This window comes from Macaca mulatta, chromosome 16 (assembly GCF_049350105.2).
Source record: "Macaca mulatta isolate MMU2019108-1 chromosome 16, T2T-MMU8v2.0, whole genome shotgun sequence".
Classification (NCBI taxonomy): domain Eukaryota; kingdom Metazoa; phylum Chordata; class Mammalia; order Primates; family Cercopithecidae; genus Macaca; species Macaca mulatta.
In genome coordinates this window covers 71,786,186-71,803,754 of record NC_133421.1, presented here as the reverse complement: position 1 = coordinate 71,803,754, position 17,569 = coordinate 71,786,186, and the positions used below count along the sequence as shown (strand labels likewise).

The 17,569-nt window shown below is 37.6% G+C and overlaps 1 protein-coding gene and 1 non-coding gene across 2 annotated transcripts in view; one reads left to right on the top strand and one right to left on the bottom strand.

Annotated features, from left to right (window-relative positions):
* Positions 1-17,569, bottom strand: part of LOC114673157 (EF-hand calcium-binding domain-containing protein 13-like) — a 115,895-nt gene that overhangs the window by 36,662 nt on the left and 61,664 nt on the right. Inside the window, exons 13-16 of the mRNA XM_077971050.1 lie at positions 14,060-14,203; positions 13,059-13,130; positions 11,254-11,397; positions 10,802-10,873 (exon numbers count right to left, since the gene is read on the bottom strand). Of these exons, the coding sequence (XP_077827176.1) occupies positions 10,802-10,873; positions 11,254-11,397; positions 13,059-13,130; positions 14,060-14,203 (432 nt within the window). The remainder of the gene's footprint in view (positions 1-10,801; positions 10,874-11,253; positions 11,398-13,058; positions 13,131-14,059; positions 14,204-17,569) is intronic.
* On the top strand, positions 13,978-14,039 carry LOC114673277 (U7 small nuclear RNA). Its single transcript, XR_003723999.1, has one exon. It is a non-coding gene; the product is annotated as a U7 small nuclear RNA (small nuclear RNA).

Here is a 17,569-nt window from a genome sequence, read left to right as displayed (position 1 = left end):
TAGGAAGAATCAATACTGTGAAAATGGCCATACTGCCCAGGGTAATTTATAGATTCAGTGCCATCCCCATTAAGCTATCAATGATTTTCTTCACAGAATTGGAAAAAAACTGCTTTAAAGTTCATATGGAACCAAAAAAGACCCCGCATTGCCAAGACAATCCTAAGTCAAAAGAACAAAGCTGTAGACATCACGCTACCTGACTTCAAACTATACAACAAGGCTACAGTAACCAAAACAGCATGGTACTGGTACCAAAACAGAGATATAGACCAATGGAATAGGACAGAGCCCTCCAAAATACCACCACAGATCTAGAGCCAATTGATCATTGACAAACCTGACAAAAACAAGAAATGGGGAAAGGATTCTCTATTTAATTAATGGCGCTGGAAAAATTGGCTAGCCATAAGTAGAACACTGAAACTGGATCCTTTCCTTACTCCTTATACGAAAATTAATTCAAGATGGATTAGAGACTTAAATGTTAGACCTAAAACCATAAAAACCCTAGAAGAAAACCTAGGTAAATACTATTCAGGACATAGGCATGGGCAAGGACTTCATGTCTAAAACACCAAAAGCAATGGCAACAAAAGCCAAAATTGACAAATGGGATCTAATTAAACTAAAGAGCTTCTGCACAGCAAAAGAACTACCATCAGAGTGAACAGGCAACCTACAGAATGGGAGAACATTTTTGCAATCTACTCATTTGACAAAGGGCTAATATCCAGATCCTACAAAGAACTCAAACAAATTTACAAGAAAAAAACAAACAACCCCATCAAAAAGTGGGCAACAGATATGAACAGACACTTCTCAAAAGAAGACATTCATTCAGCCAACAGACACATGAAAAAATGCTCATCATCACTCGCCATCAGGGAAATGCAAATCAAAACCACAATGAGATACCATCTCACACCAGTTAGAATGGTGATCATTAAAAAATCAGGAAACAACATGTGCTGGAGAGGATGTGGAGAAATAGGAACACTTTTACACTGTTGGTGGGACTGTAAACTAGTTCAACCATTGTGGAAAACAGTGTGGTGATTCCTCAAGGATCTAGAACTAGAAATATCATTTGACCCAGCAATCCCATTACTGGGTATATACCCAAAGGATTATAAATCATGCTGCTATAAAGACACATGCACACGTATGTTTATTGCGGTACTATTCACAATAGCAAAGACTTGGAATCAACCCAAATGTCCATCAGTGACAGACTGAATTAAGAAAATGTGGCACATATACACCATGGAATACTATGCAGCCATAAAAAAAGGATGAGTTCTTGTTCTTTATAGGGAATGGATGCAGCTAGAAACCATCATTCTCAGCAAACTATCGCAAGAACAGAAGACCAAACACCGATGTTCTCACTCATAGGTGGTAACTGAACAATGAGATCACTTGGACACAGGGAGGAGAACATCACACACCGGGGCCTATTCTGGGGAGCGGGGAAAGGGGAGGGATAGCATTAGGAGACAAACCTAATGTCAATGACGAGTTAATGGGTGCAGCACACCAACATGGCACATGTATACATAGGTAACAAACCTGCACATTGTGCACATGTACCCTAGAACTTAAAGTATAATAATAAATAAAAAGTGGGCAAAAGGATATTCAAGGTATAGCAAAATGATGTACTAGAAGGCTCCACCAATCACCCCCCTGCAAGGACACCAATTTAACTGTCTACACAGGAAAAAAACACCTTCATAAGAACTGAAAATCAGGTGAGTCCTCACAGCACCTAATTTTAACTCTGCATTGCTGAAAGAGGCACTGAAGAGAGTAAAAACAGTCTTGAATCCCCGATGCCACCCCTACTCAACCCCCAGCAACAGCGAAAGGGATAGAACATAGCAATTGTGAATCACTAAACTCAGCACTGTTCTGTTACAGCAGAAAGGATAACCAGACCAAACTCAGCTGATGCCCACCCAAGGAGCGAGCATTTAAAGTAGTCCTGGTCAGAGAGGAATCGCTGATCTCAGTGGTCAAAATGAGTTCTTGCATGCCTTGTCACTGCGGGCTAAAGTGTTCAGCGCTAAGTAACACTTACTCTAAGTAAGCCTGAAAGGCAGTCTAGGCCATACGGACTGCAACTCATAGGTGAGTCCCAGTGCTGTACTGGGTCCAGAGACAGTGGACTGGTGGGGGGTGGCGCGGGGCACATGACCTACTGAGACACCAGCTGGAGTAGCTAAGGGACTGCTTGCATCACCTCTCCTCAAACCCCAGGCCACACAGTTTGTGGCTCCAAAACAGGTTCCATCCTTCCACTTGAAGAGAGGATAGGGAAGAGAAGCAGGACTTTGTTTTGCATCTTGGATAGGAGGTGAGCCACAGTGGGATAGGGCACCAGTCAAAATTTTAAGTCCTCTGTTACAGGCTCTAGCTCTCACAACTTTTCTTGACACACCATCAATGAGAAGGGAAGCTGCAGCCTTGAAGGGAAAGACCAGTGCTGGCAGCATTCATTACCTTCTAAGTGAAGAGCCCTTGGACCCCAAATAACCAGCAGCAAAACCCAGGTACTACATCAAGGGACTTGGATGAGTCTCTGAGAACTGCTGGATTCAGGTGAGACTCAGCACATCACCAGTTGTGGTGGCTATCAGGTGAAACTCCTTCTGCTTGAGAAAAGCAGAAGGAAAAGTAAAGGAAATTTTGGCTTGCATCTTAGGTACCAGGACGGCCACAGAGGAACAGAGCACCAAGCAGGCTCTTGGGGTCCCAATTCCAGGATTTGACTCTTAGATGGCATCTCTAGACCTGCCCTGGGCCAGAAGAAAACTCACCGCTCTGAAGAATGAGTCCCAGGCCAGGCAGTATTCAACACAAAGTGACTGAAGAGCCCTTGGCAGTAGTCTGGCAGTACTTCTCACAGCCTGTGGTGGCAGTGGCTATAGGGTGAGGCTCTTCAGCCTTTGAAAAGGCAAAGGAAGAGGCAGAAGGACTTCTTTTGGTTTGAGTGCCAGCTCAGCCACAGTACAAAAGAACACCACATAGTCCCTGACTTGCAGATGGCACCTCTGGACCTACCTGGGGCCTGAGGAAACTCATCAGCCTGAAGGAAAAGATAAAGGCCTTTGCCACCTGCTGATTGCAAAGCCCCACATCCTTGAGGGAACATATGCAGTAGCCAGGAAGTAGGTTACAGAAGGCCTTGGGTGAGACTCAGTGCTACACTGGCTTTAGGTCTGACACAGCACAGTCATATGCTAGCGGCCACAGGGGTGCTGGTATCACTCCACCCCCAGCTTTAGGTGGCTCAGAACAAAGGTAGAGACTCTGTTTGTTTGGCAGAAAGTAAGAGAACAGAATAAGAGTTTACCTGGTAAACCAAAGAATTGTCCTGAATCTTATCTAAGACCATCAGGGCTCTACCAGTCTGCAAGAATCACACCATTACTAGGCTTGCAATGCTCCCTAAAGCAGATACAGCTTAGATCACAACAATCAAGTCCTTTTAAATACCTAGAAGGCTTTCCCAAGAAGGACAGGTACAAACAAGCCCAGACAGTGAAGACTACAGTAAATACCTAATTCTTCAATGCCCAGACACTAAACAACATCTACTAGCATTAACATTCAAAATAACATGACCTTGCCAAATGAATATGCCATCAAGGACCAATCATGGAGAAACAGAGATATGTGACCTTTCAGACACAGAATTCAAAATAGCTGTGTTGAGGAAACTGAAAGAAATTTAATATAATGCAGAGAAGGAATTCAGAATTCTACTAGATAAATTTAACAAAGACACTGAAATAATTAAAAACAATTGGGCAGAAATTCTGGAGCTGAAAAATCCAATTGGCATACAGAAGAATACATCAGAGTCTTTTTAATAGCTGAATTGATCAAACAGAATAAAGATTTAGTGAGCTTGAAGATGGTCTATTTGAAAGCATACAGTCAGAGGAGACAAAAGAAAAAAGAATAAAAAACAATGAAATGTGCCTACAGGATCTAGATAATAGCTTCAAAACGACAAATCTACAAGTAATTGGCCTTAAAGAGGCAATAGAGAAAAAGATAGTGGTAGAAAGTTTATTCAAAGGGATAATAACAGAGACCTTTCCAAACATAAAGAAAGATATCAATATCCAAGTACCAGAATGTTCTAGAACACCAAGCAGATTTAACCCTTGTGGCTATTACTTCACTACTTCAAGTCACTTAATCAAACTTCCAAAGGTCAAGGATAAAGCAAGAATCCTTAAAGCCACAAGAAAGAAAGAAACAAATAACATACAATGGAACTCCAATATGTTTGGCAGTAGACTTTTCAGTAGAAACCTTACAGGCCAGGAGAGAGTGGCATGACATATTTACAGTGCTGAAGGAAAAAAAGTTATACCCTAGAATAGTATATCCAGTGAAAATATTCTTCAAACACAAATTAAAAATAAAGACTTTCCTAGACAAACAAAGCTGAGAGATTTTGTCAATACCAGACCTGTCCTACATGAAATGCTAAAGGGAGTGCTTCAATCAGAAAGAAAAGGGCATTAATGAGCAATAAGTAATCACATGAAGGTACAAAATCTCACTGGTAATAGTAAATACACAGAAAAACACAGAATATTATAACACTGCAACTGTGTTGTGTAAACTACTCTTAAGGAGAAAGACAAAACAACGAGTCAATCAAAAATAAGAACAGCAGTAACTTTTCAAGAGATAAACAGTACAATAAGATATAGATAGAAAAAAACAACACATTAAAAAGGGGGATGAAGTGAAGGAATACTTTTTAAAATTAGTTTTCTTTTTCCTTATTTGTTTATGTAGGCAAACAGTGTTGTTCTCAGTTTAAAACACTGTGCTATAAGATAGTATTTGCAAGCCTCATGGTAACCTCAAACCAAAAAACATACAATGCATATACAAAAAATTAAAAGCAAGAAACTAAATCATATCACCAGAGAAAATCACCTTCACTAAAAGAAGACAAGAAGAAAAGAAAGAAGATAAAAAATACAAAACAACCAGAAAACAAGTAACAAAATGGCAGGAGTAAGTCCTTACTTATCAATAACAACACTGAATGTAAATAGACTAAACTCTTCAATCAAGACACAGAGTGGCTAAATTGATGAAGAAACAAGACCTACTGATCTGCTGCCTACAAGAAATACATTTCACCAATAAAGACACACATAGACTAAAAATAAAGCAGTGGTAAAAAGATATTCCATACCAATGGAAACCCAAAAAAAGCAGGACTTGCCAGACTTACATCTGAATAAGCAGATATCAAGACAAAAGCTATAAGAACAGGCAAAGTAGGTCATTATATAATTATAAATGGGTCAAGTCAGTAAGAAGATATAACAATTTTAAATGTATATGCACCCAGCACTGGAGCACCCAGATGTATAAAGCACACAGGTATATAAACAGATAAATGGACTCCAATACAATAGTAGTTGCAGACTTCAATACCCTACTTTCAGCACTGGAGAAGTCTTTCAGACAGAGAATTAACAAAGAAACATCAGCCTTAATCTGCACTATAGACCAAAAGAATCTAATAGAAATTTACAGAACATTTCACCCAATGGCTGCAGAATACACATTCTTTTCCTCAGCATATGTATCATTCTCAAGGTTAGATCATATGTTAGGTCACAAAACAAATCTTAAAACATTAAAAAAAAAAAAAATTGAAGGCTGAGTACAGTGGCTCACATCTGTAATCCCAGCACTTTGGGAGGCCAAGGCAGGTGGATCACTTGAGGTCAGGAGCTCAAGACCAGCCTGACCAACATGGCAAAACCCCATCTCTACTAAAAATACAAAAGATTAGCTGGGCATAGTGGCAGGTGCCTGTAATCCCAGCTACTTGGGAGGCTGAGGCAGGAGAATCACTTGAACCCGGGAGGTGGAGGTTGCAATGAGCTGAGCTCGCACCATTGCACTCCACCCTGGGAAACAGAGTGAAACTCCAGCTCAAAAAAAAAAGAAAAAAATTGAAATAATATCCAACAGCTTCTCTGATAGCAATTGAATACAACTAGAAATTAATAACAAGAGAAATTCTGGAAACAACACAAATACATGGAAATTAAACAGTATGCTCCTACATGACTAATGGGTCAATGAAGGCATTAAGAAGAAAATTTAAAAATTTCTTGAAACAAATGATAAAGGAAACACAACATACCACAACCTATGGGATACAGCAAAAGCAGCCCTAAGATGGAAGTGAATAGCCATAAGTACCTACATGAGAAAAGACAAAAAAAACTTCAAATAAACAATCTAACAAAGCATCTTAAAGGACTGGAGAAGCCAGAGAAAAACCCAAAAAATAGTAGAAAAGAAATAATAAAGATCAGAGCAGAAACAAATGAAATTAAAATAAAGAAAAAATACAAAAGATCAATGAAACAAAAAGCTGGTATTTTGAAAAGTTAAACAAAACTGACAACCTTTATCCAGACTAAGAAAAAAATGGAAGATACAAACAAAATCAGAAAAGAAAGAGGAGACATTACAATTTATGCTGCAGAAATTCAAAGGATCATTAGAGGCTACTATGACCAACTATATGTCAATAAATTGGAAAGCCTAGAAGAAATGAACAATTTCTAAGCACATAATATCTACCAAAATTGAACCAGGAAGAACTCCAAAATCTGAAGAGATCATTAACAGGTAACAAGACTGAAGACCTAACAAAAAGTCTCCCAGCAAAGAAAAGCCCAGAACCTGATGGCTTCACTGCTTAATTCTACCAAACATTTACAGAAGAAATAATGCCAATCCTACTCAAACTATTCTGAAAAATAAGGATGAGGGAATACTTCCAAACTCATTCTACAAGGCCAGAATTACCCTGACACCAAAACCAGACAAAACCACATGAAAAAAAAAAAAAAAGAAAAGAAAAGAAAACTACAAGCCAGTATCTCTGATGATTGTTGATGCAAAAATTCTCGACAAAATATTAGCAAACCAAATTCAACAATACGTAAGAAAGATCATTCATCATGACCAAGTGGGATTGATTCCTGGGATGCAAGAATGGTCCAACATATGCAATTCAATTAATGTGATTCATCATATCAACAGAATGAAGGATAAAAACCATCTGATCATTTCAACTGATGCTGAAAAAGCATTTGATAAAATTCAACATTCCTTCTTGATAAAAACCCTAAAAAAGCTTGGTATAAAAGGAACATATTTCAACATAATACAAGCCATATACAAGAGACCCATAGTTAGTATCATACTGAATGGAGAAAAACTGAAAGCTTTTCCTTTAAGATCTAGTACATGACAAAGATGCCTATTGTCATCACTATATTCAGCATAGTACCAGAAGTCTTAGCTACAGCAATCAGATGAGAGAAAGAAATAAACGACATCCAAACTGGGAAGAAGTCAAATTATCCTTGTTTTCAGATATGATCTTATATTTGGGAAAACCTAAAGACTCCACCAAAAGACTATTAGAATTGATAAATTCAGTAAAGTCACAGGATACAAAACTAACATACAAAATTCAGCAGCATTTCTATATATCAACAGCGAACAATGTGAAAAAGAAATAAAACATGTAATTCCACTTACAATACCCATGCATAAAATTTAATACTTAGGAATTAACCAAAGATGTGATACACCTCTATAATAAAAACTATAAAACATTGATGAAAAAAATTAAAGAGGACACCAAAGACTGGAAAGATATTTCATGTTCATGAATTAGAAGAATCAATATTGTTAAAATGTCTATGCTAGCCAAAGGAATCTACAGATTCAATGCAATCCCTATCAAAATGCCGATGACATTCATCACAGAAATAGAAAAAAAAAATCTAAAATTTATATGGAACCACAAACACCCAGAATAGCCAAAGAGCTAATCTAAGCAAAAAGAACAAACCTGGAAGAAACACATTACCTGATTTCGAATTATACTACAGAGCTATAGTAACCAAAACAGAATGGTATTGGCATGAAAACGAACACATAGACCAATGGAGCAGAACACAGAACTTAGAAACAAATCTTCACAGCTACAGTGAACTCATTTTTGACAAAGGTGCCAAGAACATACACTGAGGTAAAGACAGTCTCCTCAATAAATGGTGCTGGGAAAATTAGATATCTACACACAGAAGAATAAAACTAGGCCCCTATCTCTTGCCATATACAAAAATCAAATCAAAATGGATTAAAGACTTAAATTTCAGACTTCAAACTATCAAGCTACTACAAGAAAACAGTGGGAAAAAATCTCCAGAACATTAATCTGGGCAAAATGTTCTTGAGCAAATCCCACAAGCACAGGAAATCAAAGTAAAAATAGACAAACGGGATCACATCAAGTTTAAAAGCTTCTGCATAGAAATGAAACAATCAACAAAGTGAAAAGACAATCCACAGAACAGGAGAAAATATTTGCAAACTATCCCTCTGACAAGAGATTAATAACCAGAATATATAAGGAGTTTCCTAACAACTCTATAGGAAAAAAAAAAACAACAAATAATCCAATCAAAAAATGGACAAAAGATTCGAATAGACATTTCTCAAGAGAAGACATACAAATGCAAACAGGCATATGAAAAAGTGCTGTACATCATTGATCATCACAGAAACGCAAATCAAAACTACAATGAGTTATCATCTTACCCCAGCTAAAATGGCTTATATCTAAAAGACAAGAAATAACAAAGGCTGGCAAAAAGAGAACCCTTGTACACTGTTGGTGGGAATGTAAATTAGTACAACCACTATGGAGAACAGTTGGGAGAGTCCTTAAAAAACTAAAAATTGAGCTACCATACAATCTAGCAATCCCACTAATGGGTATATATCCAAAAGAAAGGAAATCAGTATATTGAAGAGATATCTGCACTCCCATGTTTGTTGCAGCACTGCTCACAATATCTGACATTTGGAAGTAACCTAAGTGTCCATCAACAGATGAATAGATAAAGAAAATGTGGTAGTTATACACATGGAGTATTATTCAACTGTTAAAAAGAATGAGATCCTGTCATTTGCAATAACATGGATGGAGTCGGAGGTCATTATGTTAAGTGAAATAAGCCAGGCACATAAAGACAAACATCACATATTCTTGCTTATTTGTGTTATCTAAAATTATAACAATTGAACTCATGGGCATAGAAAGTAGAAAGATGGTTACCAGGGTAGTGGCAGTGTTGGGGGTAGGGATGGCTAATGGCTACCAAAAAATGAATAAGAGCTACTACTTGATAGTAAAACAGGGTGACTAAAGTCAATAATAACTTAATTGCATATATTTTTAAATAACTAAAAAAGTGGAATTGGATTGTTTGTAACACAAAGATAAATGCTTGAGGATACCCCATTTTCCATGATGTGATTATTTCACATTGCCTGCCTATATCAAAACATCTCATATATCTCATAAATATATACACCTACTATGTACCCACAAAAAATATTTAAAAATTAAAAATAAATAAAAAGTGGGAAAATGACATGAACAGGTACTTTTCAAAACAAGACATTTATGCAGTCAACAAGCATATGAAAAAATGCTCAATATCACTAATCATTAGAGAAATGCAAATCAAAGCCACAGTGAGATACTATCTCACACCAATCAGAATGACTATTATTAAGAAGTCAAACATAGCAGATGCTGGCAAGGTTGTGTAGAAAAGGGAACACTTATACACTGCCAATGGGAATGTAAACTAGCTTAACCACTGTGGGAAGCAGTTTGGGGATTTCTCAAAGAACCTAAAGCAGAATTACCATTTGACCCAGCAATCTCATTATTGGGTAGATACCCAAAGAAATATAATTGTTCTACCATAAAGACATATGCATGTGTGTGTTCATCACAGTGCTATTCACAATAGCAAAGACATGGAATCAGCCTAAATGTCCCTCACTGGTAGACTGGGAACATATATTCTTACTTACAAGTGGAAGCTAAACATTGAGTACATATGGATGCAAAGAAAGAAATGACAGTTACCAGGGCCTACTTGAGGGTGGAGGATTGGAGGAGGTTGAGGATTGAAAACTATCTATCAGGCACTACGCTTATTACATGGGAGATGAAATAATTTGTACACCAAACCCCAACCCCTATGACACATAATTTACCTACATAGCAAAACTGCATATGTACCCCTGAACCTAAAATAAAAGTTAAAAAAAAGATGGTGAATACCAAAATAAATAAATTAATAAAAATTTAAAAAAAGATTCTTGGTTCTTACACTAGGCAGAAGAGAAAACTATTTTTCCCTAAAGATTATAGTCTTTTCTTTTCCTTGTATTCTTCTTCTTCTTCTTTTTTTTTTTTTTTTTTTTTTGAGACAGGGTCTCACTGTCACCCAGGCGAGAGTGCAGTGGCATGGATTTCAGCTCACTGCAACCTCCACCTCCCAGTTTCAAGTGATTCTTGTGCCTCAGCCTCCAGAGTAACTGGGACTACATGCACACACCACCATGCCTGGCTAATTTTTGTATTTTTTTTTCAGTACAGACAAATTTCTACCATATTGGCCAGGCTGGTCTCAAATGCCTCAGCCTCCCAAAGTGCTGGGATTACAGGCGTGAGCCACCGCGCCCAGCCTAGATTATAGTCTTTTCCAGTTGTGCTACCCATTAGACATGTAAAGGCATTAGAAAATTATGCTAGTGTTAAATAAGTTTAAAACCATCTCAAAAGCCTATCTGGGGTTTTTCCAAGAGATCTATAGCACATGTCATTATATATCTCTATTCAACTGAAAATTCTTACTTTCAGGAAGAGATGAAAATCCTGAATTGACCAAATTGCTCATAAACTCTTGTAAATTCACTGTCCCATCCTCTGAAAGAAAAATGCAAGCCAAAGGACATGGAAAAAGTAAATAATCAAATATAAGAAACAGACAAGTATAATTGCTATATTGAGAAATAATGTATAGATATGGCTTTGAAACTGAGATATATATTCAGTCAAAAACACAGGTGAATACATATCATTCAGACACACACACATATACTTATCCTCTATAGATTTCCCACTTTATGCTGTTACTGAGGATTACTAGAACACAGATGACAATTACTAGAACCCAGATGAACAGTAGGTATTTTAAGCCTTGGATAATCTATGAAGCAGAAAAGCCTCTTAAGAATTCTTGAAACATTCAAACTGATTCATGTTAACTAAGATAAAGGATACCTAGAAATACATTAAATACTCACCCCTGGGAGCCACATTCTTCAGTGCTCTTTGAATCACATCTTGGGGTAATGGAACTCCTACAGTTTTCAACATGAAGTCTAGGTCATCAGGGTTTGCCACATTTTTCTTAACGGAGGCCAGAACTTTCAAGGAGTCTTCTGTTTCTATTTGGAAAAAAAAAACACAGTACAAAAATTTTTTTAAACACTCAAATATTATTAGTAGATTCTGAATGATAGTAATAACTACTGCTACTACTGCCCATTGAGTACTGTCTGAGCTTGCTAGACACAAGCAAGCTCATCTCAGAGATTACATGTATCTTATCTCATTTAATCCCACAAAAGCTCTGTGGAGTCAGTACCAATATTTCCCTTATTTAAGAGATAAGAAAACCTAGCCTTAGAGAGGCTATTCTGTCCAAGAACCCATAGATACTAGATGTGAAATCAAGTCTGAAATCCAGGATAACTGATGTTATAGGCAGAATGTTTAACCATGATGTTAACCAAGTCATTGCAGATATTTAAATCTGAGATTTAAGAATGATTACATAGAACTCAGAACATCTGCTTAGTCTCTTCTCTATCATATTTGAGGCTGAGAATTCGATTAAAGATATGACAACTAACCATAAATTAATTGTTTTGCCTAAAATTGGATAAATGGTCATCTTTTAATATGACTGTCATCAATGAATTTTTTTCATTTAGCAGATCACTTGCATGCATCAACACATATACACAAAAATGTCCCCCCAAAATGGAAAGCTTGGTACTAATATATAACTACCAAAAAAGGTAATATTTAATTTGGAAAGTACCATGGATAAATTATTCTACCAAGCAAAAAAAAAATGTTAAGTATTGTATTATGATGAACATCATTATATCAAAAACATTTACCCTGTATGAGTTTAAACTTATGAACGACCTATCTAGGAGAGTCTTATAGGTGTCAATTACAAAACCAAGGATTAAAGAAAAACTATTTCATCTATTGAAATACTTACCACTTTGCCATCCTAAATAATTTCATTTTGTAGCTCCCTAAATTAGGTCTTTTGAATTCAGTTTGGTTTCAATTTAGAAAACATTTAGAAAGAGTTTAGAAAACATTAAGCGTTTAAACTCTTCTCAAAAATACTGGCTTCTCCAAGAAGACTCAGGGAATCCAAAATAGTTGTGAATTTACTAATTAAATTAGCCTAAACATTGAGGAGACCCAGAAGTTCCACAGACTTTTTTTACGTTGAGGATGCTGGTTAATTAAATATATTAAAAACAGATTACATACAATCCCTTATGGATTGGTAGTGGAGTAGTGGAAAAATACCATAAAGGAAGTGTATATGTTTCAAAATGTTCCTATATGTTTCTAAATGTTTCAACAGTGAATTGTCTCATGACAAAATCTCATTTTAATAAAGAGATAATAGGATAGAGAAAAAGAAGTAACACTGATCTTATTCCCACAGAATTTTGGTAAAATAGCAGATATTTCCAACTGATAGCAGTCATCTTGGATCACAAACTTGGACACTAGGATGAATCATCTAGATAAATTTTGTCTATTTACTCTTTTTGAGTGATGAACAAATATACTACAATTCTAGAAAATATCAGTTGAGAAAACACCAGGACTAGAATCCCCTATTGATTCTTGATCCAATGTACATTTATTTATGTGTGTGTGCATATTTACATATTTAGGCATACACACACACACACGTCTTTCTTTACAGCATTAGAAAACTGCATAAATGAATATAATTAACACCAAACAATTCCATTCAAACTTTTTATTGTTAAAAATTCTCACTCACTTGAAGCTTTAGTAAAATACGGCGTTTGCATCAACTGACTCAGGCAATCTTTTAAGTTCACTTTCCCCTCTTCTGAAAATGGAACATAAAGGGATGAATAACATTTGGTCAAAAGATACCAAGCAATGGTATTAGAAGATATCCATGCCTACTTAATCTTTAAGACTAAAATGTTTTCTAACTCTGATTCTGCTATACATACCTCAGAATAACTATGAAAAGGAATATGATTATGATGACTCTTGTGGTCATTTTTGTTATAGTGTCAATGAGCATTATGTGGATTTTACACACACCTTAACCAATTGGGACAACTGTTTTGGTATGTTTCCTCTCCCATTTTATATTATCTTAATTTTTCAGTATCACAAGTCCTATAAGTGCCTATATTTTCAAGGAAGACAATTTATCTGCCAGAAAATAAGTCTTATAAACCAAACTCAACCATAATATCTAAAGAAGACTACGCTTATGAGCAAAGATATATTAGTAAAGGAAGTGTGCAATCTTTGGCTTTCTATCAGGCATATGCTTGGGACTTAAGATGAAAAAGAGCAACCCAAGCCTCTGCATGTAAACTAAACATTCCATTGGCAGGATTCTAAAAACTCCAGCATAGCCCATTGAGAATTCTAGGGAAACCCAACTGGTTGTGTGCATCGCACACTAAGGATTAGGTCTTTGTTTCATGGGCTTGAGACAGCTTCACAGCTTCTGACAAACAAATACGATAGAGAGAGGAAGATTATATTTTCCTAGGATACTCAATATTAAGATAATCCAGAACAAATTCTCATTCAGCCCTAAAAGGGAAAATCTAGAGTTGCCGAACTCATTGCATTTGATTCCTCATCACTTAAGCTCTTTGGATTCTGAGTGAAAGTAAACACAAGCTTTTTGTGTTTAATAAATGACTCAGAAGTGTTACAGCTCTTTTAGAATTTGTCTAGCAGGCTTTCTGGTTTTTGCCAAAAAATTTTCTTTAAATAAAGAATACATACTATCAACACAAACGGATCCAAGCACCTCCTGTAATTCTTCCTCTGGAAAATAAATCCCCAGGCCTTTCAGTACAGAATTTACATCATCAGCATCAAGTTTTTCATTGGTGACTTTGTCTAAGGCCTTTGCAAGTTTGTTAACCTCTATCAAGATAAAATAGAAAATATTTTCAGTTTAGCTACAGTCATATTGTAAATAATAAACTACAGTTCAAAACATTAGTATAGGTACCTGACATCGTTAATTTAAAGATGATATAGCACAGTGCAATTCACCTTAAATACTCAGGGGAGGGATCATTCCAAACTTCATCATCCAAAAAAATCCTTGATAACATTCTTGGTATGTGCCCTTACAGCATTTTTATATTTTAGTGGTATTTAATTAAAACTGTTTAATGGCAAACTTTGTTTCAGTTAGCAAGGTATCCTGACCATTTTCCCTTTCAACACACTATTCTACCAGCACCATTTTAAATGACTGTATAGTATTCCACTGCATTAATATATCCTATCTTTCTAAATCAAAGTTTAATTGTTATCATAAGTGGAATCCTGATGATAAATTTTCTTAAACATGCATCTGTTCACTAGTGGTTTTTTCCTAACATAAATTTCCAAAGTTAAATGGGGTGCACGGTTTCAAGGCCTTCGAGATACAATGCCAAATAATGAAAGAAAATAGTCATTTTACCACATCCTTTCTAACTTCAACTTATTCTTTCTTCCTTTCTTATTTTTCTGAAAGAGCTTCTAGATGATAATGCCAATCCTCCCCTCCAATTCCTCCCCCTCAAAAAACAAAGTCCTTTAGGAATTGAATTACACATATAAATTAATTTTGAGAAGTGACTTTAGTAAAATATGTGAAATCCATCAATAAAATATTTCTCCATTTATTCAAATCATCTTTTTCAGCTATCAGCTCTATGACAATGACTTTCAAATGTTTCTATCACTGAACTCATCCAAATTTTAGTTCACATGTCTAACTGTTCCCTACCTAACTCTTCCTTCAAAGCCTTCCTCCATTTTTCCCTAAAACTCTCACCTTCACCTGAACTCCTAAAATAATAAACGTGTAACCACTCATTTGATCTTTTGGTATATTAGTTACACTTTTATATAAATGGCTTATTTTTCCAGCTAGACTTTAATATCCTTGTGGTCTACCTCTATACCATGCATATTTGTATTAAATATATGTATACTAATTATATTAACTTGTGATTATGGTATAAGATCAATTTTTCAACTAAACTAATAAGCTATAACATAGTTAAAAAAAATAATAATCCCTGAACTTGGAGTCTAATTTTTTTTAGACAGAGTCTTGCTCTGTTGCCCAGGCAGGAGTACAGTGGCACGATCTCTGCTCACTGCAATCTCTGCCTCCCAGATTCAAACGATTCTTCTGCCTCAGCCTCCCAAGTAGCTAGGACTACAGGCGCATGCCACCACACCTGGATAATATTTTGTACCTTTAGTAGAGACGGGGTTTCACTGTGTTAGCCAGGGTGGTCTCGATCTCCTGACCTTGTGATCCACCCGCCTCAGTCTCCCTAAGCTTCACTTTTCTCATTCTTGATTATAAGAAACCTACTTAACACAGTAGTCAAAAGAATAAACTGTGTAAAACAAATTATATGAAAGTGTTTGGTAAAACACCAAACACTATACAAATGTATTACTATTTGCCAACAAACTAATATGATATTATTTGAAACCAAACAAAATATAATGTAATACTATAGACATTTTTGCCCTGAAATGCTTCTTAGACTAAAATAAGAGTTGGAGAAGAGTTTTGGTAACTTTATAAATCATTAGGCTATTAACTTATGGTTAAGTGAATTAGAGATTTTCAAAAGTATACTCAAAAGTTAGGGAGATATTTCACAGAGGGCAGCCATCACATGATGCCATGAAATGTTTCTTGGTGCCACAGTCAAGAAGACAACACCAAGTTGGACGAATCACTGATTCCAGTAAGTTAACATATATATCTCCATATGAAAAATTCATGGGGCAGCTTTGCCAAAATGGCTGAATAGCTCTGCTCTGTGGCTCTGCTCTGTGGCTCCCACTAAGAAGACGAAAAAGAAGAGTGAATTCTGCATCTTCAATTGAGGGACCAAAGTTCTGTCATTGGTACTGACTAGGTGGTCGGCGCAATCCATGGGGAGTGAGGAAAAGTAGGTGGAGGGAAGGCCCACCTGGGAGCTTCACAGGGCAAAAGAAGTTCCCTCCCCTAGCCAAGGAAGTGAGGGATTGTGCTATCCCTCCCTGAAAACCATGCTTTTCCCACAGATCCTTGCAACTGCAAATCAGGAGGTCCCCTCGTGAGCCCACGCCACAAGAGACTTCAGTCCCAAGCACAGAGCTGTGCAGACTCACAGTGGCTGCTCAGGCAGCAGGCACTGAGACACAAGTGTTTTTGCATACTCCAGCTCTGGGAACTCTGGTGAGGTAGGAGATCTGTCCACTCCCATGGGAAGGGGGCTGAAGCTGGAGAGTCAAATGGCCTCACTTAGTGGGCTCCACTCCCATGGAACCCCACAAGCTAAACCCCACTGGCTTGGAATCCCCCCCAGCCAGTACAGCAGGCTGGAGACCACCTAAGAACATCAAGTTCTGGGGTTGGGGAGGAGAGGCCACCATCACTGCAGCACCAGTTGGCCATTTTTCCCTGCCACTGGTGCCAGCGAGACTGGGCAGTTTGGATGGGAGCAATTCCCCACCGTGCAGCACAGTGGCTGGATCAATTCGTGGTCAGACTGCTTCTTTATGTGGGACCCCAATCCACTCCTCCTCACCAGGCGGGGCCTCCCTGTAGGAATTTCAGCATCCCCAGCCAGGGGATGAGAGGAGCCCCTAGGAGGAGGGGAAGTTGCAGTATTATGCATCAATGGTCTTAGTCTTTTCTGCCTACTGGCTCTAGAGAGTCAGGGCAGCCTGAACAAGGGAGATTCCCCCCAGTACAGCACACCTACTCCACCAAGGGGTAGCCAGACTGCTTATTTAAGCAGGTGCCTGATCCCACTCCTCCTGGCTGGGTGAGACCTCCCAACAGGAGTCTCCAGACACCTCATATAGGAGAGTTCCAGCTGGAATTGGTTTGGTGCCCCTCTGGGACAGAGCTCCCAGAGGAAGAAGCAGGCTGCCATCATTGCTGTTCTGCAGCCTCCACTGGTGATACCTCCAGGGGCAGGAGGGACCCGGGCAAATAGGGTCTGAAGTGGACTCCCAGCAAACCACAGCAGCCCTATGGAAGAGGGACCTGACTGCTAAAAGAAAAACAAACAGAAAGTAACAACAACAACAACAACATCAATGAAAAAGACCCCACAAAAACCCCATCCAAAGGTCAGCAACCTCAAAGATCAAAGGTAGATAACTCCATCAAGATGAGAAAGAATCAACTCAAAAAGGCTGAAAACTCAAAAAGTCAGAGTGCTGCTTCTCCAAATGACCACAACACATCTAAAACAAGGGCACAGAACTCGGCTG